At 44.4% G+C, this 27,427-nt stretch overlaps 11 protein-coding genes across 11 annotated transcripts; 6 read left to right on the top strand and 5 right to left on the bottom strand.

Annotated features, from left to right (window-relative positions):
- Positions 1–103: 103 nt before the first annotated feature.
- EAE97_006547 (uncharacterized protein) lies at positions 104–798 on the bottom strand (the record flags this gene model as incomplete). Its single annotated transcript, XM_038877060.1, has 2 exons — positions 104–352; positions 495–798. 2 exons carry the CDS (start codon positions 796–798, stop codon positions 312–314), a joined length of 345 nt encoding a protein of 114 aa, XP_038731992.1. The 3' UTR covers positions 104–311.
- A 42-nt stretch (positions 799–840) lies between these two features.
- On the bottom strand, positions 841–1,494 carry EAE97_006546 (uncharacterized protein; the record flags this gene model as incomplete). Its single annotated transcript, XM_038877059.1, has 1 exon — positions 841–1,494. The coding sequence occupies one exon, from the start codon at positions 1,492–1,494 to the stop codon at positions 841–843; it is 654 nt and encodes a 217-aa protein (XP_038731991.1).
- A 1,335-nt stretch (positions 1,495–2,829) lies between these two features.
- EAE97_006545 (uncharacterized protein) lies at positions 2,830–4,255 on the bottom strand (the record flags this gene model as incomplete). The annotated part of the gene is made up of 2 exons (XM_038877058.1): positions 2,830–3,046; positions 3,114–4,255. 2 exons carry the CDS (start codon positions 4,253–4,255, stop codon positions 2,830–2,832), a joined length of 1,359 nt encoding a protein of 452 aa, XP_038731990.1.
- Positions 4,256–5,181: 926 nt separating this feature from the next.
- EAE97_006544 (uncharacterized protein) lies at positions 5,182–7,150 on the top strand (the record flags this gene model as incomplete). The annotated part of the gene is made up of 3 exons (XM_038877057.1): positions 5,182–5,242; positions 5,297–6,606; positions 6,652–7,150. 3 exons carry the CDS (start codon positions 5,182–5,184, stop codon positions 7,066–7,068), a joined length of 1,788 nt encoding a protein of 595 aa, XP_038731989.1. The 3' UTR covers positions 7,069–7,150.
- Positions 7,151–7,676: 526 nt separating this feature from the next.
- Positions 7,677–9,248, top strand: EAE97_006543 (uncharacterized protein; the record flags this gene model as incomplete). Its single annotated transcript, XM_038877056.1, has 6 exons — positions 7,677–7,840; positions 7,891–8,368; positions 8,423–8,526; positions 8,569–8,686; positions 8,735–9,026; positions 9,100–9,248. The coding sequence occupies 6 exons, from the start codon at positions 7,677–7,679 to the stop codon at positions 9,246–9,248; spliced, it is 1,305 nt and encodes a 434-aa protein (XP_038731988.1).
- An 801-nt stretch (positions 9,249–10,049) lies between these two features.
- EAE97_006542 (uncharacterized protein) lies at positions 10,050–10,374 on the top strand (the record flags this gene model as incomplete). The annotated part of the gene is made up of 3 exons (XM_038877055.1): positions 10,050–10,152; positions 10,202–10,238; positions 10,308–10,374. The coding sequence occupies 3 exons, from the start codon at positions 10,050–10,052 to the stop codon at positions 10,372–10,374; spliced, it is 207 nt and encodes a 68-aa protein (XP_038731987.1).
- A 96-nt stretch (positions 10,375–10,470) lies between these two features.
- Positions 10,471–11,504, bottom strand: EAE97_006541 (uncharacterized protein; the record flags this gene model as incomplete). The annotated part of the gene is made up of 3 exons (XM_038877054.1): positions 10,471–10,560; positions 10,632–11,050; positions 11,135–11,504. The coding sequence occupies 3 exons, from the start codon at positions 11,502–11,504 to the stop codon at positions 10,471–10,473; spliced, it is 879 nt and encodes a 292-aa protein (XP_038731986.1).
- A 479-nt stretch (positions 11,505–11,983) lies between these two features.
- On the top strand, positions 11,984–17,463 carry EAE97_006540 (uncharacterized protein; the record flags this gene model as incomplete). The annotated part of the gene is made up of 5 exons (XM_038877053.1): positions 11,984–12,027; positions 12,112–12,178; positions 12,237–12,349; positions 12,401–14,553; positions 15,194–17,463. The coding sequence occupies 5 exons, from the start codon at positions 11,984–11,986 to the stop codon at positions 17,461–17,463; spliced, it is 4,647 nt and encodes a 1,548-aa protein (XP_038731985.1).
- Positions 17,464–18,314: 851 nt separating this feature from the next.
- Positions 18,315–19,460, top strand: EAE97_006539 (uncharacterized protein; the record flags this gene model as incomplete). The annotated part of the gene is made up of 3 exons (XM_038877052.1): positions 18,315–18,345; positions 18,488–18,979; positions 19,057–19,460. 3 exons carry the CDS (start codon positions 18,315–18,317, stop codon positions 19,458–19,460), a joined length of 927 nt encoding a protein of 308 aa, XP_038731984.1.
- Positions 19,461–20,004: 544 nt separating this feature from the next.
- EAE97_006538 (uncharacterized protein) lies at positions 20,005–24,657 on the bottom strand (the record flags this gene model as incomplete). Its single annotated transcript, XM_038877051.1, has 2 exons — positions 20,005–24,561; positions 24,619–24,657. The coding sequence occupies 2 exons, from the start codon at positions 24,655–24,657 to the stop codon at positions 20,005–20,007; spliced, it is 4,596 nt and encodes a 1,531-aa protein (XP_038731983.1).
- Positions 24,658–25,452: 795 nt separating this feature from the next.
- Positions 25,453–27,384, top strand: EAE97_006537 (uncharacterized protein; the record flags this gene model as incomplete). The annotated part of the gene is made up of 1 exon (XM_038877050.1): positions 25,453–27,384. One exon carries the CDS (start codon positions 25,453–25,455, stop codon positions 27,382–27,384), a length of 1,932 nt encoding a protein of 643 aa, XP_038731982.1.
- Positions 27,385–27,427: the final 43 nt, after the last annotated feature.

The raw sequence follows: 27,427 nt of genomic DNA, 5'->3' as shown, positions 1-27,427 counted from the left end.
GTTATTTCATGTTATATCATTCATGTAAAGATTAAGATGAAATAGATTTTTATTATCCCTATCTATACTAGCTGCGTCTTCTAGAAATTTATCCTGAGCGTAAAAATCGTTTGAATGAATGAATGAGATTGAAAAATAAGGAAGATGTCAGCCTATTGACAGTTGGCTCAAAAATTAGTCTGCCAGTATTGAGGGTAGTTTATCGGTTTTGATTATCTTGAATAATTCCTAGTTGGCAATTCTCTGCGAATTCAACTTTCCGGCGTTAGATGAGAATTACTGGTTGTCGATGATCAGAATATTTTGAAAATTTATGCAGATTCTAAACGGGGTCGTGTGACGATTTTTCGTACTATTAAAATGTAGGAGTTAGCAATGACTCTTGCAAGTAGTTTGGAGTATGCTTGATAGAAGTAACTTGTAGGTGGGGTACAAGATATCACTAGTATGAATACCCAAATCAAGTCGATTAGATGATGGGAAAGTAATCTTACCTTCCTGTTGTAACAGATTCATTCTCCAATACCAACTTCGCTTATGATCTTCTTCGTCATATTTCTCGAGAATACCCATCTTGTAGTAGAAGTAATCGATGTCACCCAAACATTTTCCTTCGAAACAGCATGGAAAACCACCTGAGCGTGGGTGCTGCTGGTGATTGGATGTCGCTATGTGAAAGTTTTGAAGACCGCAGATAGAATGTAAAGCATCGAGGTTCTTACAACCAGCCATCAAGATAAATGGGAATTGATCATTCGGCCCATTAAAGCTGTGGAAATTATCCTTGCGTCGGTCCATATTGATGTATAAGCTGTGAATACCATGGCAGCTGCCAAGAGTTTAATATCCGGCTTCTACATCTTGCAGACGGTGAGCGGGAGAAACACGGCTCGGGCTGCCCTGAGGAACGCTGGGACCTCCCGTCACAAACCCGTCTGAATTATCAGTCAAGTAGATTGATTTAATAGCATTGCGTTGCTTGGAGGTGAGAGTATTCAAGATGACCAGTTCCACAAATGAACGAAATTCAAATGTGTTGTCTTTGAAAAGAATATCTGTGGCGTCGATGATATTGCGGAAGCTAGCACATGTTATCTTCAGAGCTCTGTATGTCTGGATTTCTTTTCCCTTCCCGCAGACCTTATATGAATGTGCAGAACAATATCTAATGCCGCCTCCTTGGTTCTCAGTCTTGATCTTGAGTATGCACATCGGGAGGGTCTCATGATGAGAGTTCGTGGTGCAGGCAAATCTGAGAATCTTGGCGATAAGTTCGACGGGAAATTTCTTGAGACTGGTATTTTCACTGCTTTGTCTGGTGCTTTTGTTTTCTGACTCGATGACAGTTGTGATTACCGGAAGTTTACAGGTATTGGAATCATTGGTGAGATTGTCAAGGGGCTGCTTGCGAATAAAGCATGCTTCCTCCGATGAAAATTTGACCCAAGGTTCTGTCTTTATTGGTGGGTCAGTTGCGGCTATTTTGGCGTCCATTCGGATGGATATTTTGTGTGAATAAAGTATTTGGAGATTTTAGTATAGCTTTAAAAATAACCTTATGATACTTTGCACAGCACAGTTGTGTAAAGAAGTTGGTTGATAAGGGCAAAGTATTTTAGTCTGTTATGGTTGTAATTGTTCTCGATCATTATTAACTATGGGAAGCTAGTGCTACCTATAAGGAAGCGCTAGCAGCTCGCTTGCTAATACAGTACCCTCTTAGATCACATGATTGAGATCCCGACAGTTGTTGTTGTGATTATTAATAATCAGAATGCATCAAACTCAGCGGGCATACTATGCATATATAAGATTTCTAAAACACTATTGAAAGCACCAGAGCTCTACGGTTCTATAGCATTACGATCCTCTTTATTTCTGTGTATAGACTTAAAGTCTGGAGCTCGAGTAGTCTGTAAGTGCCTGAACCCTAAAATGATTTAGTGAGTCATTCATCAGTGACTCGAGACTGCTTCAGAAATGAAAGCTGCATCTGTGTTGATTTTCCGGAATGTGGGCCAATGAGTGAAAATTACTGACAGATAGTCTATTTCAAGAGCAATACCAATTGCTGAAAAGCTAATAAAACGTTGGTTTGAAAACATTTATACACAAGAAGAGCACAACTAACGAAAATCGTTCGAGGGAGCCAATGCAGCTAAACTTCAGGTGAAATGATATGGAAAGAGCCGATGCATCGTGCTTGAATCTGTCAACTATCTGGAATTTTAGGCCAGTTAGGCAATTCTCGAACTTCAAAATAAGATTAGTCTTATCCACGAAATGATGAGAGCTTTGGTGAGGCAATGATGCATCAACGCTGCAGGTCTGCTGTAACAGTGACTCGAACGTCTATGGATTGAATTCTCTTTCTCTTGACAGGAAATATGCGATGAGGGCTCATGAGGCCAATGTCACTCCAACAGCGCAGAAGATTCCGAACAACAATCTGCGACATCTCAACCGGGATGGACAGGTAATCGAGGTTTTCGACCAACAGTTGTAAGATACACAGGTATCAGGAAGTAGAGACTGGTGATAAAAGTGGCGACAAGATGCGAAACAATATGCAGTTGGATATTTATTGGTTACCACACACATGATGCAAGCATCCAGCAACTACCTCGCGTGTTGCGCTGACACTCGCTAGGTTCTGGAGTACTAGCATACTTGTATATTATGTCGAGGATGGACCTTTCTTGTCAGATTGGGTTAATGTCAGATCAACTTGAGGTATTATATTTGTTTTCGGAAGTTTGTCAGGTTTTAAGTCTAGACTGAAGTTGTTCAATTTTGAAGATTATATTGTGTAATAAGTCCTAAACCCTTTCATCCAGAAAATATATCAGCAAGCTCCAAGAGTTCCTTCCACCTTGTGTCCTTTTGGATCTCAATCTTGCCCTCCGGTGTAGCAACTTTAAATTCACCAATCTCCTTAGGACCATATAGATGGCCGTCCTCAGCGCCCACAAATGCGACCAAGTCACGAATCCAATCTTTCATCAGAACAAGTTCTTGCTCAGTTGGACCGTGCATTATCGAGAAACTATTTTTGGTGAGAGATATGTCAGTCGAGTGTCGTCTTCGCATTGTTTTGAAGGAAAAAAACTTACTTCCAGAAAGGTTTATCCATCGCATGAGCTACACCAAAGCTTCTTGGTGCTACAGCGTCTGTTATAAATGATAGTCGATACGAAATCCTATACCGCCAGATATCCTCAATTCCTACACCATTTGAGAAAAGGCTGTCTGCCAAAATTCGAGATGGCGCGCGCACTTGTCCATCAGAGATTATGTGACCATATATCGCCGTCCAATCACTCCTCTCCTCTGTATTTGGGAGTTTATAGTGTTTTAGCACGCGAGACGTTGTTGCAGGTGCATAGTAGTTAGAAACTTGAAGGCGAAGAGAGTCCACGTTTGCTTCAGGTCCATTCGTTGCAGCATAAAGTGTCTCTTCATTTAACATTTCGCCAATCAGTATCTTGAAATTTCGCTTTTTGAATTCTTCCGCAAAAGTGCCATTGCGATGGTAGTCCATCATGCCTGGTTGAATGAATGATGAGTCCGTCACAGGTTGGAATGTGTGATTCTTCAATTTCATGATGGCGTCTACAAGTTTTTTCGACTCTATCCTGCGCAGCGATGCCAGCTTTTCGGCACCACTGGAGTCTTCTGGAATATCAAAGAACTGGCACAGTTCGTCAAACTGGCCTTGGCATTCAGCGGGTGTCTTCGGTTGTGCGGGGATTGCATTTGACATCATGACAATTCGATGGAATGACGGAGATGCGGCTGCGAATGCAGGATTTTGAAACTCGTACATAGCATGTGCATGTACGGCATAAGCGCCTGCACTTCTCCCTGCAAGGGTAATGTTCTCTACATCACCACCAAATCGTGCAATATTATCGCGTACCCAATCAATAGCTAGTCTCTGATCCCATAATCCGTAGTTACCTGCTTCGGCGCTGCCGTTCTCTGCTTGCAAGGCATCACCTGCGAGAAAGCCAAATAAGTTCAGTCTGTAACCAATAGCTACTACAATAGCGTTCAACTTTCCCGTTGAGATGAGTTCGGTTGGATCCATTCCCGGCTCATGTGATGGGTCTCCCATTTGAAACCACCCTCCATGGAGCCATAGCATAACTGGCCATTTTTTATCTTTGGCCGATTCGATCGGTGTCCAGATATTAAGTCTCAAGCAGTCTTCACCAAATGCCTCTTCAGGGGTTCCAATTTTCTTGGCTGACATATAAGCGGCCTATGGACAAATCGGTCCAAATTTTGTAGCATCGAACGGCGTGCCATCATGTGATGTATAAGTATGGTCTGCAGGTAATGGTTGAGGTTTTCGCCAACGCAAATCTCCTATAGGGGGAAGTGCATATGGCACTCCAGCATACCGACGTGCCTTCGTATCATATTGAAGACCTTTGATAGAACCTTTTCCGTCGCCAAGATCGAGCTTATGCTCCGCAACGTTGTATGACATAGTATTACCCATGACGCCGGAGGAAGGTTTTAAGCTATGTTAGCAACTTGGAGAAACTGGATTGATCTCAAGCCGAGAATCGAACGAGAAATTCAAAAGCTTTGTAGGTGACAATAGAAGAGGTCGTGTAGGGCGAAGACCTTGCCTGAATAATTGTGTAAATGTTTTCTATCCCACTTGATTTCTTGCGATAAACTGACTTTCAAGCCCACTTTCACTTCAAGAGTCCGAAAAGTCCATATCAGTAGTGAGATTGATATCAAGTAAAGATAAAAAAGGTATTAATATGGAGGGTCGTGTTTTCCTTCTAAGAGGAGAAATGACAGATACGAGAGCACATCGTGTATTCCAGCCAATCAAACCCGGCAGTTACCGACGTTCCCTCGCTTAATATTTTGGAGTCTGTGTCCTTTGATAGTGTTTCAGTGTTGAGAAAGTGGGGGTCCAGTGGGTTATCTTCGATTTTCCTTGTGCCGTGCACCAACTTTGTCATCACAAGGTACAATCATCGACGAGCTAGGGAAACTCTGTGCGATTTGGTCGTATATTCTGTATTGATTCGCAAGCTCAAATGTGCTGACGAATAGAGGGAAGTCGAAATCTCTCAAGAACGTTTTGTATTGATCATACTATGTGAATAATATTGCCAATTTGTATGACACTCTGATCGTGTCAGTCCTTCATTCATGTCCGATAATATCATTTCTAAACGAAAACGATCGAACACGACTGGTCGTTCCAAATACGGTAAGTGATCCAGCATCAATACAATCAAGCACTTGCTAATCGTTTGATCAAAAGGCTGCTTAACTTGCCGTGCAAAAAAAGTCAAATGTGATGAGCGTCTTCCTTCATGCGGAAGATGTGAGCGTTTGAAGCTTGACTGCCAGCAGCCATGCTCCCGTATTCTACCAAGTGTAAGAGAACGAAGACGTGGTGCTGGCCCAATAAAGTCTCGAGATTCTGACTGGTCTCCTCAGTCACTTTCACCAGCTTTACAAGTATCAGAGGAACAACCACAAGGATCAGAAGCACTGTTGAATCATTATCTTTCGGGATATGACCATGGATTGGCAGCAGCATCAGCATCTTCATTTTCAGTGGGACACCCAGAAGGCGTATCTCAAAACCAAGCGCCAATTGTTGAGGCAGGAGCAGATATGTTATTGGACCCGGTTGCCGAATGGTTACTTCCAGACCCCCAGAGCTTGAATGTATATACTCGCACAAATTACAGCCCTCTATCTTTTGAACCGCTTGCTATTGCGGATATACTGTCGACACAAGAGAGGTCGCTGGAAAATGGGATGTCCTTAAACAACGACGAAGAGTTGGCTCTGGAACACTACCGAACAGCATTTTCACTATCTCAAACGACGAGACATTCACAGTGGTCTACTCCTACCTTGTTGTTAATTCATTCACTGAAGCATTCGGAGATGCTTCTTCATCTCATATTGGCTGTTTCACTCTACGATATGCCTTCCAATCCTGAAAGTGTTAACCGTCTTCGCCAAACTGGGCACAAACATTACGAAAAGGGCACGGAGCAACTCATGCAAGCTTTGCAGTGTGAGAATCCCGCAGACCATCTCGCAATACTGGCTGCTTTTTATTGCATACATATGTATATGTCGCGATCGAATGGTACAATTATATCAAAATTAGACCGACTGAGTCTTATAGCAATAGAACATCTGACAAAGCATAATTTGATAGTAACACATGCTCAATCGTCTTTAACCAAGCAAAGCTCGACTAAAAGTGGTGCAGAGCGAAGTCTGATCGCTCGTATTATCATGTGGTTGCTAAAAATGGATGCTCAAGGGAGCTTTTTGGGATGCAAGCCCAACTTGGCAAACCATTTTCAAGCACATCCTGATCAACTTTTAGCAATACAAGCAGAATCTCGTCTTGCTCTGCAACTGAACTGGGGAGCAGAATACCCAATATCACAAAGCATTCGAGATATTGAGAGTTTACCAGTCGATATGATGTCTGATATGTTGATTCTATGTTGCAAAATTAGCGAATTCAGCCATAAAACTCCATGTACTGAAGCAGATGTAATGCAAGAAATTCTGCAAAAAGAGTTTGCAGCTTTAGAAATAGTAAGTTGTTACACATCTCGGAAAACTAGTACTTACCTATCGTAGCGTTTTGGTGCTGTATTTTACTATGGATCTTCAGATATGACTTTGCAACCAGCCATGAAGCTCAACTGTGCAAACTCAGCTACCATGTTTTATGCTCTGCAGATATGTTTCGCCCGATGTAGGTCAAGTCCGTTTGGAGCAGAAAGTACAACTGAGATCAAAACCGCACTGAGCCAACTACTTCGATTCGCCATGTACATTTCTCCTGCGGGATCGCAACAACCGGTGTACGAATTTCAATGGTCGTTGTTCACTGCAGCCATTGAAACGAATGACATGATTCATCAAGAATGGTTACAGGGTCGAATCACTGATCATCGCCTTCGCAAATCATTGCAAGGGATTTCTACATTCAAGCGGAACAATTTGGGCGTCATATCTTTTAGCAAAGTAAAAGAAGTTATCCTGGCTATGTAACTTTATTGATCAAATGTATTTAAATTTTAAATATTGATCTCGTACAGCATTAATTCCATGTACTTGGAATTACAATTGAAATTGAACACGGCACTTCGGATGTCTTAGAACTCAATGAGACGAGGAGGTAACGCAGATGTCAGCGCCAGACATGCATGTACGACAAGCGATCTACTTCCATTTGAACATCAAACATCACTTATGTTTTCACACACCTATAGATTCATCAAGTTACCTTAAGACAACCACCTTAATTGAAGGAACAGTATCACGTGAACATTCAAAAGATAAGCACGTCCCACGAACTGATATGGGGGCCGATAACGGCGAATACATCGTGGTTTATCTCGTCGTCAATTCTGGCGACTCATCAGCCAGGGTTACCGAGTATCACGACGTCTCGGAGATTTTCCCCAACCTTCCCCAGTGCTCAATATCACAGATTTCTGTAATAGTTCTATCATTACTGATAAGGACAAAGATAGCACTCTGAACTCTCTTGAACATGTTCTATCTTAGACTCGAGCAATTGGCATAGATATAATTCCTCGAATGCCCACTAGGAATGTTTCTGACTTCAGATCTCATTCAACACTCTACCTTCGATCATGACTTCAATTGACAAAGAGAAGGACCTTAGCGGAGACGCTGTCCGTACCGATTCAAATACTTCTCAACTAGGAAAAGACACTGAGAATATGGAAATCGGCGAGGTCTATTGCCATCCGACAGCTGCAGAAGAGAAAGCACTATTGAGAAAGATTGACTGGCGGTAAGTAACACAATATTGATGTAGTACGAGAAATCTAACAGACAAAACAGTTTGATGCCATTACTGACCGCCTCCTATTTCCTGCAATTCCTCGATAAAAGCAGTCTTAATTATGCTTCAATAATGGGTTTGATACCTGACACTGGGCTTGTGGGACAGGAATATTCATGGTTAGGAAGTGCTTTCTATTTTGGCTATCTGATAGCCAACTACCCAGCCTCCTTGGGCTTCGTCAAGTTTCCACTGGCAAAGTACCTGTCGGTCTCAATTGTCATCTGGGCCATTGTCTTAGGATGTCATGGTGCTGCCAATAACTTTGTTGGACTGTGTGTTCTCCGCGTTCTCTTGGGAATCACGGAGAGTACTGTTAGTCCTGGGTTCAGTTTGTTGACGGGAATATGGTATAAGCCTTCTGAGCATGCTTGGAGACATGGAATCTGGTTTCTGGGAAATGGAATTGCCAATACCTTTGGGGGGTTACTAGCCTATGGCATTGCTCACATTGGAGGAAGTTTGGGATCATGGAGAGTGAGTTATCTTTCTAATTAGTGTCAGAATTGGTATCTAACGCATACTTCGTAGTGGCTGTTTATCATTTTCGGGTTGATTACTGTCGCCTGGGGTGTCCTACTTTATTTCACTTTGCCGGATGCCCCCTTAACTGCTCGATCCCTCACTCAACGCGGGTGAGAAATTGCTGATCGACGACCGCAAAAGACACAACATAGTTTCAAGACAAATGAGTGGTCAAGATCTCAATGCATCGAGGCTCTGGTTGATCCTAAAACGTGGTTGATATCCCTAATCATTGCTGTGGCTTCAATTACCAATGGTGTGGTTTCAAATGTAAGACCCTTTACTGCAATAATGTTGTTCTTTCGCTGATGAATCAAGTTCGGATCCTTGATCATCAAATCCTTCGGTTTCGGCCAACTGGATACCATCTTACTTGGCATGCCCAACGGAGGTTTCCAAGTTGCAGCTGTCATTGCTGCAACCTACACAGCTTCCAAAGTTCGAAGGTCTCGTCTTATAGTTATCGTTGTTGGATATATATTTGCTTTGATTGGTATATTGTTGGTCAAGGAACTTCCAACATCCAACAAATATGGACGTTTGGTCGGATGCTGGATGATGATCTTGTTTTCCTCCGCCTTCCCTCTTCTTCTCAGTTTGATGGCTAGCAGTAAGTTGAATCCCGCGATGAGCTCTTTAATTATTTCTCTTAGCACTCCATGTGGACTAATACCTTTTCACAGATACAGCAGGATTCACCAAGAAAACCACCGTCAATGCTATCTTCTTCATCGGATACTGTGCTGGCAACATTGGTGGGCCCCAGCTATTCAATCCGCAGAAGCACCAAAGTACCACATATGGACTCTCTAACCTATCATGCGATTGTTGAAAACTTACTAGTGTAACAGACGGTATACAACGGCATGATCGCTTGCCTGGTCATCTCCATTGTGCTATCAATCATTTTAAGACAGTATATGGACAGAGAGAACAAGCGACGCGATCGAGAACAAGGAGTTTACATTGATCCCGAGCCAAAACACGTAGAGGATATTGATGATGTGGATTTGACAGTTGAGCGCGTTGTATTGACCGATTGGGAAAATAAAAGATTTCGTTATTATTTATAAGTTGAAACTTTGAGGCGTCAAGTATCATCGAATTATTAGTCGTTATTTCAAAGAGTCGAAGAATAATATATATATGAGTTCATATTGTAATGCTTGGTTACTCGATGCAATCTGTCTAAAATATTCAGGTACTGAAACACCGATGATCATGAAAGCAACTGAGGAATTGCAATACTGACTGCATATTTGAAATGACATCTTTGGCGATACTCTCTCTATCCACAAATCTTAGACCAAAAAAGCATTGGGCGCGGGCGGATATGCCACTGTCTGCATTTCCCTTTGAGATATGCAACAAAATACTTTAAGGAAGTTAGACTGACCAATCAGCACTCGGGCAATTACGATGACACGTGAGGAGCTCGACTCAGGAAATCATCGAAAAAGATCGAAAAAGCTAGAAAAGACCAGAACTCAAAATCATGGAATAATGAACTAAATTATCTTCTTGAGATGGTATCTCACTAGAGAGCAATGTTTCAAGGAAACGTATTGAATATATATGACTTAAAGATTTTCAACATTCGTCTAGATTCAGAAGGGACTGGTTTTACAACTTAATGCGAAGGACTATCGTCGATCATCTGATCGAATATTATGATGGGGAACTTGAGGCGACATATCGACGAGAAAGACCGGGTGGATGGAAGTGGTTGTATAAGAGTATGACGAGAATGAGGGCCTAGTTTCATACCACTAATACTAAAAACAGGAATTTTGGGCAGCTTCCATATTAACAAGTACGGGAAGTGAGTAACAATTGGGCTAAAGTGAATCTAGAGATGTATGACATGAGCTGAAATCATCACCGATTATAGTGGCACGAACGATTTCTGTTTTCATGCAATCCGACATAACTTCGGCAACGCGGAGGCAAGATTTTAGTATGTCTGTAACAAGACATCTATATGGGGTTTAGAAATCTTTGTATGGATGTAAAACAAGTTTGTAGACAGTTTATATACAATAGACTCTTTGAATCTATTTCTTTGGTTCTTCTTTCTTCTCCTCTGGCTTGGGTGTAGGGAGTTTGAATGTGGTGGGCTTTCTATCAACACCAGGTCCGACTTGCTGTTTAGTTTTAGTATCATACACTTTAATAGCTCGAAAGTGGCGGGAGTAAAATAAAAACGTAAACATACCTCCCAAGCAGCAGTTCCACCCTCAAAGTTCCTGAATGCTTGAGTCAACTCCAATGGTTCCACCACAATACGTTTCTTCTCCTCATCAAATCTAATCTCCGTGTAACCTGTCAAGGGGAAATCTTTCCGTAATGGATGACCATCAAACCCATAATCTGTCATGATGCGGCGAAGATCTGGGTGACCAACGAAGAAGACTCCGAAGAGGTCGTAGACTTCACGCTCGTACCAGTTCGCGCCGTCATAGAGACTGCAGAGACTGGGAACGGGGGAAGCCTCGTCGGCGTAGGTCTTAATGCGAATGCGGGAGTTGTGGCGTACGGAAAGAAGGTTGTAGACGATTTCGAAACGCTGATCGCGGGTAGGAAAGTCAACGGCGGTAATATCTGAAATTTGAGTAAATTCCGCGTTGGTATTATCTGTGAATAATCAGCTTCCTGTGAAATGAAACCGGATAGAGTTGGCCAAAGATACCGTAACATCTTTAGGCATAAATTTCTTACATTTGAGGAATGAAAATACAGGAATTACACCAGAAGGAGAGATGTATATAACAAGCTCGTCTTTCCATACTGAGAATTGTTGAATGTATTTTGGTAGACAGCCCATAAGCCATGATCCATATCTGTGCATATCATCTGCCTTTGCTGCGTATTTGTCTGCAGGATTCACGGGAGGAACCCGAAGCCCTCCTGGAACATCAGGAGCTCTCTGGGCATGGCGCATGTTTGGAGTATCTGGAGAGACGACAACTCGGGCATTTTGTGTGGAGGCAAATGTTCGAATATTGAGCTTCTTAGGTTGGCACAAAGAGCTTCTGGTAGATCTAATGGCGGAGGCCAAAGCCCGACTATTCGAAACCCTCATCGCCATCTTGGAATTGAATTGTATGAAGTTCAATTGCAAAGATTAGAAATTCATTGACGATGATATGATATTCAGATTGGTGCTTGAATGATCCTGGAAGATTAGAGATGGTGCCTGAGGTTTCTACACTCGCGCCACTCATTGCTTCCAGCTTACATAACCGATATTTTAGCGTGGACAAACCAAGAGCGAACATGACTTTTACACTTTAACTCATGATCCTCGAAGAAGTTCCTACCACACCACACTCATCTAATTCATCTCTATTTCACTTCACAACAATACCATTACATTACATAGAATTCTACGTATCGATACCGGAAAATCCGCATCTCATACCTAGAGTATTGATAATTTAATAATACTCTCACAATACTTGACAACGCGCTGTATTCATTAGCGCACCAAAAACCATCGTATCAGAACCAAATTCATACTTTCTGGAATTTTGTCTTGTTTTTCAATCGCACATTTGAACACTCAAAATGGCACCTCAAGACAGCTTCATCGACGAAGATGATGATACCTGGTACGTTCTCATACTTCCTCTTGATCCGTATTCAGCTTTTGCAAATTGTATCTTTTGAACACTTTGCTAATCAAATTTCGACAGCCCACTTTGCGTTGAAGAATTCGATCTATCCGACAAGAACTTTCAACCATGTCCTTGTGGTTACCAGGTAATTATTGTCTTCTTGACACTATCTGCCGGCTTGATGCTAATCTCCACCACCTTAGATATGTCAGTTCTGCTACAATAATATCAAGAACAATATCAACGGTCTCTGTCCTGCCTGTCGAAGAGCTTATGACGAGAAGACAATAAAATGGAAAGTTGTTACGCCTGAAGAGTATGTAGAATGAAAGCGTCACAAAATCGACCTGCTGACCGCAATTTACAGGGTCGCTCAATTTAAGGCCAATGTTCAAAAGAATGCCAAAAAGAAAGCCGAAATAAGACAAAAAGAAGCACAAAAGCGAGAAGTGGAAAGTCTGAATCGAAAGCATCTAGCGGGGTTACGAGTTGTGCAGAAGAACTTGGTATATGTCAACGGTCTAAGTCCCAGTATACGAGAGGATGAGCTCCTTCAAACCTTACGCGGCGAAAAATATTTTGGCCAGTATGGAAAGATCCTCAAGATCGTGGTTAGTAAATCTAAACAGAACGATTCAGGTCAAAATTTTGGAGTTTACGTTACGTTCGCTTCGAAGCTGGATGCCGAACGATGCATAACAGCTGTCAACGGTTCTACAAACGGTGACCGAGTCTTGAGAGCGCAATTAGGAACCACGAAATACTGTTCGGCATATCTGCGTAATGAACCCTGCACAAACAAAAATTGCATGTTCTTGCATGAACCAGGCGACAATGATGATAGTTACTCTAGACAAGATTTGTCATCGATTAACAGTGTGAACTCGCAACGACCTTTGCCGACCAAGGCATCTTCATCCCGCACTCAAGCACAAGCAGCACCACCAATTCAACAAGCACAGCCTTTGGCTGCCGCTGCACAACCAATGGTACGGGAAGGAAGCAAAGATGATTCGGACAATGGGGATGGTCCCGCTCTCCCATCAACCGCCAACTGGGCCAATCGTGGCGTACAGCAGCAACGCAGTAGAAGAGGAAGTCATGCCACTAGCGCTGCTGCCCCAAGTCCTGCTATCTCGAACGCTATTCCTTCGACAACTGAAGCCGTCGAAGAAGAAACCCCAGAGCTTGTTGAAGATCAAGAAGAATCGTCTGAGGAAGCTAGCCCCATTGAAGCTCGAGAACCGACCCCTTCAATCGAAGATGTTTCGCATCCTGAAAAGGAACCCTTTGGCGCCGAACTCCTTAGGTCAATCAACTCGGATGTGCTCAGCTGGGATGGTCCAAAGATCCACGAAGATGATCTTGCGTCGTTTCCACCACTTTTCGATGATCATGGTGGAGAAAAGCGCCGCTTGATGCGCGAGCAACAACAGGAGGAGGAGCGTCTACACATGGAGCAGGAATCGCAGGCCGATCTTCAATCTGTACCTGAACCTGTGGAAGAACAAGAACCAGAGAGTGGTAGTCTGCAATTGGGTGGTGAGCCCGAGGATAATGGACGAGAGATCAATCAACCTCCTGGATTTCAACGTCGTCAAAGTTCTCAGCTGCCAATCCAACGTGGCTCTACCAATGGGCCTTTTGGCCCAAGTCTTGGGCAACAACAAAACTACCAGAATATCAGCAATTTGGGTTCTGTCAATGGACGATCGCTCACTCCATTGCAGCAATCACAACTCTCAATGTTCAAATCCCCATCGGGTGTCCCGCCAAGCTTCATGGATCACATTTCTTCCCCGGTTGGACTCGGAAATCCATTAAACCAGAACAACGCACTCTTCCAACAGCCAGGCCACAACAGACAATCTTCTCGATATAGTTTCGCTGGAGATGGTGCCGCTGGGCCATCATCTATCAAACCTTCTGCCAATTCCAAGATGATGCAACAGCAAGCTTCAATGATGCCTCCTTCAAGTCATCCTCAGCAAGGATTCCAGTCCTTTAATCCTTCAATTCCAGCTCCTCCCGGACTGTCGGGTCTAAAATCAAATACCCCACCTATTGGCGGAGGGATGTTTGGTCAAGGTCATGGATTTGGTAACGCGATGGGTGCCGGCTCGGCTTTTGGAGGAGCTAGCAAGGAGAATGGTAGTGAGATGCTTCGTGAAATTTTGAGGGGTCGCCCTAGTGCTGGCGGCAATCAGGGTCTTGATACAAGTAAGCGTGAGTACATGTTTCCTAATTTTCTTCATCAACAGTTCCCATCTGCCTCCTCCACTCCAGCTCCTGCTTCAGGTCTTCTGGCATCGCTCTACGGTCCTCAGACCGGGGCGTTTCATGACTTCGGCCAAAAGCAGAAAAAGAAGGGAAAGAAGCACAGGCATGCTAACACTTCCTCCTCTGGGGGAGGTGGCTTAGTCGATCTTGCGGACCCAAGTATCTTGCAGGCGAGAATGCAGCATCAACAACAGAGCAATGCCGGAGTCGGACAGGGGCTGTTTGGTGGTCAGGCTCAAGGTGGGTACAACCCCAACCTAATGTATGGCGGTAATGCAGGATTCCCCAGATGGTAGATGACCATGTCAGTTCGGCGTAATAGTTGGCGTGGCTTTTGTAGATAATGATATTTCTTTTCATTTACAAGGATGGCGTTGGCAAAAACTCTTTAAAGAGTGTTGCATTGTTGCTCGGTATAGCACACATTTGTTTTAGCGGGCATGGCATAGCTCCAAGATGGATGCTTCGGATGCATTGGCGTCATATTACGGTTGGAAAATGAGTGAGAGGACCTCATGGGATTGCTGCCATCGTTTCTTTTCTGTTTATTTCGTCTGGATGCGCATCAAGATCAAAACTGGTCACGCAGGGAATTCCATCATCGTCTTCATCGCGGCCGCTTCTCTCATGTACGTTATAGTCCCCGCTCCCACGCCAACGACAGTGGCTGGAGAAATATATCATTCTTACATATTTTGTACCTTCAGTAGCCCGCTCTTTCAATTATCGAAGACGATGATGGATTCGTGATGTGACCGTGTCCCTATCTTGTAGTAGCATTGTGTGTTAACCGATGATGCTCCTTTAATCTTACTGCCCACTGATCACTTCACACATTTGTTCACTTTAATGGAAACAAGCTAACGTTAACTTTGTTTAGAAGATTCAACTTTCGATGAAAGCATTTTGCACAGCGTGGACGCTTTAGTGTCAGATAGTGTACCAGATGACTCACCCATGAGGTATGGCGAAATGTCCCGAGAGGTGTCTCGATCGAGTACTCCGGCTTTTCCACCGGGGCTACCAAATCCCCATGGACATCCCCCTCCAGCAATTCGCGAAGATCCAATTGGAAAACCTTCTAGAACAATTTCAGCGGCTTCTCCGTTCACACCATCGAGACAAGCCAGCATGGCACACCCTCCCCGTGTTGCCACTCCACTTGCCATGTCTCAACCATCAACGCCTTCTCCTGTCAAGTCTAAAGCTTTACCTGCCCCTACCCCTGAGATACCAGCGTCTGAAGCAAAAACTAAACATGAAACCAAAAAAATTTCTTCTAGTAGGCCGAAGGATACTGCAGCTCAGTCTAGTACAGTGCTTGTAGTTCCGACAACCCCTTTGCGCCCTGCAGCAATCACTCCTGCAACTCCAACACCTTACTCCAAAGATGATTTTCCAGCCCTCGGGGCACAAGATCAAACCAAACCTGCACCTAGAAAAGTTTCAAAACCAGTTGCCTCCTCTTCGAAGGCGCCACCTACACCGAAAATCTCGAATGCCCAGAAGGGTGCTAAGGCAAGCGAGCAGAAAACAGCGCTGTCTTCTTCGGCCAATTCAGCTTCCGGGAATCCTACTACTAATATAGTAGACAGTATTGAGAAACCCATTCAACATGTTGCTCCAATGTCTGGTTTTCCCGCGCTACCAACGCCTTCGGCATCAACAGTGAGATCTAACTTCGTTCTCAAAGTTTTGACCACAAGTCCCTCAACACCAAAGGGGGGCACGGCTCCAATGGGAAGCCCTGCTCCAACCTCCGCAACATCTGTAGCTCCGTACCCGGCACATTTTCCTGATAATACCAGTGAGCATGACAATGCGTCTCTCATGTCTGCAACAGCTTCGAGAGCGAGCTCACCTGGTCCGTCCAGGAATGGACAGCCGCGACCTACTCGCAACACGGCAAAGACAAAAAGGGATAAGGCTGCAAAGAAGGAACAGGCTCTGGAAGAGCAAATGGCAGCTGCAGCTGAAGCCAAGAAAGCTGGAGAACAAGAGCCAATTATGGGCAGAAAGACGAAGAAGAGGGATAGGCCGAATACTAATAGTGCATCTAATGCTTCTGCTTCGGCGCCTAGCAGACCGCCATCACCCCCACCTGCAGTGATTGCCCGTGAGGAAAGTAAGCCCGCAGAACCTATCGTGCCCGAAAAGCCTGTCTCAACTGGCAGCGACAAACCTGTCAATAAAAGTGAGGGGAAGGGTAAGAATAAGGCAAAGGCACAACAACCTACGCCCCCACCTGAGTCACCACAAGTTCCTGTTGTCGAAGATGAGGAGATTGTAGAAAAGCGTACAGGTCCAAGTCCAGCCAGTCTTGCTCCTTTTGTCTCTAATTTATCTGAGATATTGAAAACTCCACCTGGTATCAGTAATGAGAGGAAGAGAGAGAAGGATAATTTTGGACCAGCTTTCGCCGAAGCGCTTGCAAAACTTGATGTAAGCCCTGAAGAACGGGCCGAGTTGAACGCGGGAAATACTGTTCACAAGATTGCTTCGGGATCAATACGGATTATGTTGACACCTAATGGGGATTGTGTTCGCAATCTTACCCCTGACGAAGAGAAGCGATACTTGGAGCTTCAAGCGAGAATTGCAGCTAATGCCGGCCCCACTGCATTCGTTTCCGGACTGCAAAACACAGGCGTTGGATTTAATTTGGTTGGTGGTCGCGCGGTTCCAAATGGACCTGCTTCATACTTCCCCACATCCATTTCTACCGGCAATACCACACCTATGGATGCGGTCAGCAAGATTCAGCGTGATGAAGCTTTGAACTACATCAACCAATATGTGCTACCATCCCTCTCTAGCAATCCCCAGTTAGAAAAGGCACTTAGTGCGAACGTTTTGGCAGGTGACACTGCACTTCAAGGGGGCGAGACTTCCAGCTGGTCCCCTTTGAATGGAAACAACCACGCTCAAGACTTTCATGATATGGACCTCAACGATAGGGTTGCAAATTATACCGCGGGTTTTGTGGGACACCGAAATCCTGATGATGGACGACAGGATCGAAACGTTCAGTTACTGACTGAAAAGGAGTCGGAGTCCGCAATGCAAATCGCAAAGAAGGAGACACAAGAGTTGGAGAAGAGACTTCTAGCTGTGTTGAAGAAAAATAGAAAGTTGTTGACGGGGCATTGATTAGGATGTTCTGTGGAAAGGGGAGATCAATTCTCTCAGAGCAACATTTTCATCTGCGAGATAGAGGCCCATTTATTCACCATTTAACACAATGGCCCTGAAGACTTGAGTGGAAGAAATGGTGGCAAAGATGATGAAACCTTGACGATGCAACGAATTGTATGATTATTATGTGTGTGTTTATCACTGTATTGATACTTGTATGGATTATGGGATGGACGTGTAGGTTCACGTCGTAGTGTAAAAGCACCGATTATGGAGGATTTATGGAAGATGGCAAGGGTTCAAGTCACCAATTACCTAGGTATACACCACAAGCACTGATTGCTTCTAGCGTGATTTTTATGATCTTAAAGATGGATAGCGATACCTTTTTACTGTTGTATCATAGCATAGTATACCATAGCATAGCAAACCGACCGTGGAATTTCTATCTAGCAAGTTTGCTTCGCATTAGGTTGTATTTTCTTGCAGTGAACATGAGATTTCAATATAATTAGAGAATGTACTCATACGAGTCATTTTTACCCAGGTGTATTTGTATCGCGCCTAAGAGAAAACGCAAATGAATATCTGACATTTGATAGCACTCACTCCCTCCCCGTCTATATAGTCTCCGCCTCCCACGTGGAGATATTAGCAATCCCTGTTCGCAAGTATTTGGTGGGGCAGGAGCGGCGTTGGCGGGGTAGTTTTTCGAAAAAAAGCCGAACTCAAACTGACCTTGTTGGTTTTTGTCGCTTTTCTAATTTCGCCATACAGGAAGATTTTAATTCGAAATAAATTGTCTCGGGAACCCTCATTCCTCGATCTCTTTTTTGTTCACCAAATACACTCTGAACAAGACCAATATGGCCGAATCACTTCCTACCACTTTCTCTGGTATGTAGAAAATTTCAACCTATCCAACACCCAATATCCTACCCTGCTATCTCCCCTCTTTCCTTTTTCACAACAAAGATCTGCCAGTCTATTGCATTTCAGTCCATTTCATTCTCAAGCTAACCACAGTTTCCCCCAACAGACCCTGTCCACATTGCCGTAATCGGCGGTACCGGTCTCCAATCCCTCGAAGGTTTCGTCCCAATCGCAACCCTCAACCCACTCACTCCCTGGGGCTACCCCTCCTCCCCCATCCACATCCTCTCTCACAACTCTACTCCCGTCGCCTTCCTCTCCCGCCATGGTACTCACCACGAGCTTGCCCCCCACGAAATTCCCAACCGTGCCAACATCGCTGCTCTCCGCAGCATCGGCGTCCGAACCATCATCGCATTCAGTGCCGTGGGCTCTCTGCGCGAGGAAATCAAACCCCGCGATTTCGTAGTACCAGACCAGGTTGTTGATAGAACAAAGGGAGTGCGTCCTTTCACCTTTTTTGAGAAGGGTGTTGTGGGACATGTGGGTTTTGCGGATCCATTCGATGAGAAGATCGCGAAGGTAGTGAGGGAATGTGGACATGCGCTTGAAGGAGAGGGCATTGTTTTACATGACAAAGGAACGATCGTTTGTATGGGTAAGTTGCCTTCGCTAATGTTTTCCTCGCCCCTGATAGAGCTCATACACTAACGTACTCTTTTCAACAACAAACAGAAGGACCCGCCTTCTCCACCCGTGCTGAATCACACATGTACCGTTCCTGGGGCGGCTCCGTGATCAACATGTCCGCGCTTCCCGAGGCCAAGCTTGCGCGCGAAGCTGAAATGGTCTACCAAATGATCTGTATGGCAACCGACTATGACTGCTGGCACAGCACAGCCGATGTGGATGTGGAAATGGTCATGGGACATATGCACGCCAATGGACAAAATGCGAAACGTTTGGTTGGAGCAGTGCTTGACGCATTGAGTAAGCAGGAACATAGTGAGATGGTTTTAGCGAAACATTGGGAAGGAAACACCACGGGCATGATTAGATTTATGACGAAGGAACAGGGAAGAGGAGAGGAGGGAAAGAAGAACGTGGAGTACTTGTTTCCCGGGGTGTGGGGTGCTTAGATAGAAGATTTGTAGGATGTAAGGAGAACTTATGCAAGGGAGGAATGGAAAGACTTTGATACCTGGATGCATCAACGGTATGCATATACGCTGAAATAGATAGACGAGATGGACTCAATATCCATTTTTTTTTTTATACAATACCACGTGAAACAACCTTTTAATTCTCAATGCTGGCAAATGACGCTCTGCAAAGCTTATCTAGTATTTACTTCTTCGTTATTTCTTGAGGAATAGCCGAAGACAAATCAAGTTTTATCATCATATCAAATTTATGCCAGAATTTCTTTTCCCTCTTCACGCTATTTTTTTTAACCCAGCTAACATCGTATAAACAATCCATGTCATCCGACCCAAATCAACAATGGGTGACCATGTATATATAGAAAAGAGGAACCCCAGGGTATGTATCAACATCCCACAAAAGAAACGGCACCACCACTATCAACTAATTTAATGCAATTCAATTTAATTTGTCCCACCACCGTCTTCCCGAATCGCTAAACAATTGTTCACCGAATTCCTTTCCAACAGAAGCAGCCTATCAAAGTAACATATACAAAGCTTTGACAGCCTTCTCCGCAGCCGCGACGTGCCAAGGTCTCCCGTCCATAACAGGATGTACCACGCCTCTGACCCTTGCCAAAGTAGCTAATCCCCTATAATGACATAGAATCTCCCTTAACAATGTATCGTGAAATGTGCGCGGATTTCCCACAACCTCCGCATGGATGATATTGACTTCCAATATGATCGGCGGATCATCGGTGCTCGTACCACTATTTTTTACGAGGTAGCCGGAAATAAGAGCAGGGTTAAATTCGAGAAGTGAATTCGAATTGTTGAGACGATGAGAGAGAATTGCGCCCCAAGTTTGATCTGTGACATCTAGGAGACGAGAGCTTTGATCATCAGGTTCGGGAGGGACAGCGGATGTAGATGTGGATGGTGCTTCGGAAGGGGTAGGGGCGTTCGTTGTTGGTGTTGATGCATTGCCTGGGGAGAAAACCGAAGTTTGAGATGCTTGAGGTGTGGAGACGGGCGTCGTAGCGGGCTGTGATGCTGACATTGATGGCGGCGGCATTTTTGTTTGTAGGGGTAATATCCTTAAAGATGGATCTGATTGTACAGTGACTAGTGTGAGACTGATCGAACCATTTGATTCTGTGGAGGCAAGACCTGTCCAAAAATCGACTTCAGATTGTTCCATCACAGCAGTCTTTGCAATGATTATACGCCAGTGAACCTTTTTGCTCGAGATCAAGTCAAGAGTGGTCTCCCAAATTTCATTCGCAACATCCGTGAAGAGAAGAGTGAATGGCTCGTTTTTCCGCCCAAGGCAATACGAGGCTGTCATCTGTTTGGTGCCCCTATTATCTGACCATGCGGCAGTAATCCATCGTTCGTCGATACTTTGAGCATAGGCAATATGAAGACACGAGTTCTCTTGTAACAATGCAGGAGATGGATTGATATTCAACTTAAAATCAATGTTCCGGGGAAGAGGTTTCTCCAGAAGAATCGCTGCTGTAGTGGAAGATGATGTGAAATCTACACAGCGATCATATACTTCCATAGCAAGACGTGAATATTCCGCCGGCGACGGCACTACTAATGAATTAGGAGCAGCCATAAAATCCAACGGCACAAGCTGCAGCACCAGTTCGTTGTAAATTTTAAGCTTCTTTTCGGACAACGACTTCCTGTAGACCTTGAACAGGTGCTTGAAAGCAGTGCAGATATTTACGAGTAGAGACGGATTATTGAGAGGATAAACGAAGTACACAACGACATTTTTCTCTTCCGTAGTCATACTTGAAAGATTCTTGCCCAACCGGGTCAATACATCTTTAAGTGAGCTCAGATAAGCTGCCTTATTTGTATTGACATCACATGGGTAATTGAGAAGGCCGCTAGGTGAATCCGGAAACATGATACGATCGTGTCCTCCAAATCTAAACGACTCGTACGCCCCTCGCATCTGGTCAAGGAAGATATCAGCATTCTCATTGATGCCTACGATATTGGGGTAGATGCAAACAGCATTAACATCTTTGTTTCCAGTGTAAGGCGCCAGCCCTAAATTATCCCAAAAGTGTATTGCGGGAGGTAAAACTGCCAGCTTGGAGTCGCCTCTACGTACTTCAAGCTGTGGAGGTTGGATGGGAAATAAATTGCTAGATTTTAAAGGATCCGTATGCTGTGCTGCTCTAGGATTTGGCATTGGTCGACCTTGGGGTGGTAAACGCAAAGCTGCATTTACAGCTGGAATCCCAGGGATGGTAAGGTATGACCTCAGAGTACAATTTTTGACATCTTTCAAGCACACCTTCGTAGCTTGCAAGACATCAGTCATTAGGCTTCTAGTAGCAAAGGTAGCCTGATCATGCGCGTCGGGAGTCTGACTTATTTGATCGTTAACACGAAGAGACCCCGAAGCCGCTTGATCTGCAATAATTTGGGCCGTTTCGATCAAGTCTAGATCCGATAACCCGCTAGGCTGAATATCTGGTTCGGGGGAAGTGAAATATGGCGTCAGAGACCAATCTGCGGGATCAGATTCGAAAATCGGGATATGTGGTTCAATTACGGACTGAGGAGTCCCCGCGGAGGGTTCATATTCTCCAGTAAAAGCGTTGTATGAACTTATACTGGCCTCATCAAAATAGCGTTTTCCTTTCATGCCGAGTTTAACCATGGTCGAAACCCCTATTGGTAGTGCCTCGTCAGACTCCGAAGCGTCGCTTATACTGTTAGAATCGCTGGCTATATCTAGCTCTGCTTCATTATCCAACTCAAATTCATACTGCGCATCATCATTATTCAGAATTCGAGTCAACACATCAGATTCGTGTGCTTTATTGTCACTTTTTCGTCTACCAAAAGATTCTGGGTTCGTAGGATCGTGTGGCTCTACAGGCTGTGGTTTTAGATCATCGTCGGAATATCGAAATCGCCCATTGGAACCGTACTTCTCATCAACCTCTGTTAAAGAGTATTCAAATTTTACTTCATCAAATACGCTGGACTCGCTGGATGACTGCGATTTTGATTTTCGTTTTCGTTTTCGTCTTGCCAACTGGCCGAATACTATTTCTTTGTCGAAGGGAGCCACAATGCGTGGTGGAGAAGGTGATTGAGCAGAAGCTATCGAACTGTCGTTATTGTTGGACATTTCGACATCCATATCCATTTCTGAAGTTAAGAAGCGCTGGTCGAACGTGGGTTGTTCCATGTTGCTCTCTGTCGGCTGAGATTCCTTCATGATCGTATCCTTTGTTGTTGGCTGGGGCACTGATGGCTTGCTGGAGACAGAAGACTTTTCAACAACCTTATGTTGATGAGCAGGAGGCAGACTAGGTTCGACCGGTGACCCTGGCTGATGATCCATTTCTATGTCATCAGGTTGGTCGAAAAAGTTGAAGTCAGCATCAGTGATGTCTGTATCGCCAAATAAATCTCCTCCCATATCTCCAAAGAGATTGTCATTATCATTGTCATTTTCTCCAAAGTTCATATTGGAATTTGAGCGATGTTTCTGCTCTGAAGTTACCCAGTTATCAGTGTCCACGGTGTTCATAATAGATGTGCTGGGATTCGTTGCTTCGTGATCATGCGGGAATAAATGGGTAGCGTTCCCAGGCGTTGTGACTGCACCGTCGAATGATGGTGTTGGTCCCCCAGGGTGATGTATGGCATCTGGAGGTGTAGGATACATTGCGCCAGCATTGCTACCCTTTTCCAATAATGCTGTAGAATGGTTGTTGGCTTGAATGTTTTGAGCTTCCTGATCAGCCTGTTCTTTAGCAGCCTTTAAGACATTCCGCTCCTGCTGCCTATTCGACATGATCCTCGCTCTTTCTTCGGCGTTAATAGACCATTCTTCCACGAATGTCAGAGGATCTACAAGCCCAAAATAATTTGCACTTGAAGGCTGCAGGTCAGGTGCAGAAGTTTTGATGGCCCTGAAGCATAACAAAGTTGGCCAAGGTACAATAGCACCTTCATCAGAAGAAGGTGTATCTTCGTATTCGGGGTTCGAAGATCCATAATTAGCATTTAGCACCTGCACAAACATCCAACCACCTTCTTCGATTGAAGTTGAATAAAAACCCTTGGTCGACAACCAATCCAAACATCGAGATTGCCAGGACTTAATTGTCGTTCCATGAAATCGCCAGCTGTGATCTTCAGGATATTTTTGTAAATCCGAAATAGGTTGGATTCCGGGCAGTTGCTCATCATCATAAAATGAGTAGAATCTCGCTGGGTTTCCCCCTGGTGCTAGCCATAGCTCAGTACCCTGGGATAAAATTCTTTGGAGCTTCTCTGGGCTTGAGTGACTTATACTCTGAAGACCAGGGGTGACGTAAGAACAAGCTTTTATCATTAGGGCTCCCAGGGAAGTGAGACTGATGTCTAAGTCGACCAGAGTGACTGTGTCGTCAGAAACCTTTGGAGATTGATAATATGCCATTGATCTAGATGGTGATTCTGAGGGGAGAAGTAAGGTCCGTGAGTTGAGAGGAATCAACCCGTGGTCGTTGCAAAGCCTATACATGATGGAGCCCTGAACGGATGATATGAAGCGCTCCTGGACTTCTTTCAGAAACGCGAAAGTGTCACCTAGGCTTGCCACGGATTTAACACCAGGAGACGCTCCTGCCGGATCATGTAGATTCTGGGTCGAATTTGCTTGCATGGCCCTTGCATTGACATTCTGTGCATTGCGTAGTGCATTTTCGAGGGGTGAAGGCGAAGACGTGCTAGTGGGAGTGTTCAAACTAGCTGCGAGTATGGATTTGTTCTTTGCAAGGTAGGAAGGTTCATATGTTCCTCTATCCTTCTTTAACAACTCGACACCTTGTACAGTAGGAAGGTTGGCTTGGCTCAGTAGATTGTCCCCTTCATCGAGAGCTTTGTTCGGAGAATTTGGGCTTGGTTGGAAGACCCAGATCCCTTCTCGCTTTGCGTCGTAATATACTAAAGAACCATGTTTTCTCCAAGCAGTTTCCACGTCTTGTAAATGCTTTTTTGCTATAGAGGAAGGTGATTGCCATTGGGTTTCGAAATATTCATAGGTTATTGATGCAAAATTGTCCTGAGTATATAGTTAGCCACGAAGTTTATTTAAGCCGAATCGAGCGAGAATCCTTACACAACACAATACATTGGTAGGTTGATCCCCGAGATCCATATCGTAACAGGTCGTAACTCATAAAATGAACATGCAGAACAGCCGATGTAATGCGCCGATCCCCCCCTCCTCCGCCACAAGCTATTTTTCCCTTTTATGCACCCCAAATGATCTCGTTTATATATCCAAGTAAGTTTGTTGATGATCCTATCGAGTCAAATCGGTAAATCTTAGATGTTTGAGTCGGGGAGCTTGAGTTGGACTCGCAGGGCTCCATCTCAAAATGAAGATGTCGGCTGTCGCAGTGGCTGGCTGTTCAGCAAGGTGCGACTAAATTGTTGTTACAAATCGCGAAAAGCAATCAGAAGCTGGGCACAGAACAGAATCGCAGATGAATTGGGTATCTTGAAAGCATTGAGATAGCAAAATATAATGGTCGAAAGTATTAAGCAGATGGTACCTGTATTTGACGATAGTCTCAATAGACTACAAGAGTTATTGATAACATGGTTTCGGGGCATAGTCAAAATTACCGATTACTCGGACTAAGCAATTAAATTGCGCTACCCTGATTTTGCCCCAGCTCGCCCAGCTACTATTCGTTCGAACAGGCTGATTTATCCCTGTCAGCATGATTTGATAATCCTGCTTTGCCGCCGCGGCCGCCGCGGCCGCCGGTTGAAAGTATCCCCGGGCACCGCGCTTTTTCGATAAGAAAATAATTTCTAGAGCAGACATTTAATTTTCTCATTTCGAAGCCGTTTGAATGCGACATCTTTCACAAAATGGCAAATTGAAATCGAAATATCTATCATTGAAAATAACATACTAGCTTGATTTCATCAATCTCTCAACATGAAGCTTACAAACCCAAATGATGTACCTGTGTACACCATTTCGGGTGCTTCCACTGCACGCCCTCTACCTGACTGGCTTGCTCGCAAAAGAAAGCGTAGTTTGAAAAACGATCCAGAATATGCCAACCGCGTCGAACTTTTACAGGACTTCGAATTCGAAGAAGCTAGCTCTTGTATAAGAGTTAGTGAGGATGGGGAATGGGTTATGAGTACTGGCACATATAAACCGCAAATTCATACACATTATCTTCCTCATTTATCTCTTTCATTCGCAAGACACACAACAACCCTTAATCATTCCTTCATTCTCCTGTCTAGCGATTACACAAAATCACTTCATCTACAGACCGATCGTAGACTAGAATTTCACACGCAGGGCGGATGTCATTATCAAACTCGATTACCTCGGTACGGGCGTGACCTTGTCTACGATAGAGCGTCAACGGAAGCATTAATACCTGCAGTTGGTGTCAATGCAGACGGTCTTGGAGAAGTATATCGATTGAATCTCGAAATAGGACGTTACATGAAACCATACCAGATAGACGTTGGCGGCGATGACCTGACGACTTCCGGCGGCGGCGCTTTACAAGGAGGCATAAATACTGGAAGTGTCAATTGTGCATCTATTGCCGAAGAAAGTCATAATCTCATGGCTTTTGGGACATCAATTGGTACGGTGGAGTTTTGGGATTCAAGATCCAAAGCAAGAGTAGGAATTCTCGCGGGTCAGCAAGGAGGAATTACTGCGCTTGATTTTGACAGATCAGGAATATCAATTGCGACAGGATCCTCCGAAGGAATAGTACAATTGTATGATCTTCGACGACCTGTGCCAATCTTGACCAAAGATCAAGGATATGGTTATGCGATCAAGACTTTGATGCACATGACCACTTCTTCACAAGAGAAGAAAATTTTATCCGCAGATAAACGAATCATCAAATTGTGGGACGAAACAGATGGAAAAGCCTGGACATCGGTCGAACCAGCAGTGGACATCAACTCAGTAGCATGGTGCAAGAATAGTGGCATGCTCCTCACGGCCAACGAAGGAAAGCAACAACATGCCTTCTTCATTCCACAACTGGGTCCTGCACCAAAGTGGTGTTCATTCTTGGATAATATGGTTGAAGAAATGGCAGAGGAAGCACCAAGTGAAACTTACGATAATTACAAGTTCTTGACAGTACCAGAACTCAAAGCTCTCAACCTGGGCCATCTCATCGGAACTACCAATCTCTTACGACCATATATGCATGGTTACTTTGTGGCATCTAAACTTTACGAGCAAGCCAGGTTGATTGCTAATCCATATGTCTGGGAAGACGAGAGAACCAAACGAGTCAAGGAGAAGGTTGAGAAGGAGCGAGCCAGTAGAATCAGAGGTGGCAAGAAGGTTAAGGTCAACCAGAACTTGGTCGATAAAGTACTCAAGAGACAAGAGCGTAGGGAGAAGGTTGATGAGAATGCTGGTGTCTTGGGTGATTCTCGTTTCGGCAAGCTTTTCGAGGACGAAGACTTCGCTATTGATGAGCGTAGCAGAGAATTCCAAGCTCTCAACCCTAGTACTAGGGTCTCCGGTGGTGGCGAGGAGAACAAACAGCGCAAGGTCAATAGTGAGGATGAATCGAGCGATGATGAAGATGAGATTGTATCGAAGCCTAAGCCAGCTGCTGAGATGCGTATATCTTCCTCGTCTTACAAGAAATCGGGTCATCAACGTAAAGATAATGCTTTGGGAGCCCGCAAACAAGGCACTGGTCGGGTTAGCAAAAACAGGGGCGATGTTGTTGGTGAGCGTTCAGTCACATTCGCTCCTGCTGGTAAAAAAGATAAAGAGAAGACGGAAGCCAAGCCTGCCAACAGCAGGAGTAGACGCGAAGATGCAAGACGAAGCGCCAGTGGGAACGTTTTCAGAAGATTGTAATAGTCCGAAGTTGAGACTTCATGATACCCCTTTCATAATACAT

The sequence above is a fragment of the Botrytis byssoidea genome (assembly GCF_014898295.1).
Source record: "Botrytis byssoidea strain MUCL 94 chromosome Unknown BBYS_012, whole genome shotgun sequence".
In the NCBI taxonomy this organism is placed as follows: domain Eukaryota; kingdom Fungi; phylum Ascomycota; class Leotiomycetes; order Helotiales; family Sclerotiniaceae; genus Botrytis; species Botrytis byssoidea.
This window is presented reverse-complemented; position numbering and strand designations above follow the sequence as displayed.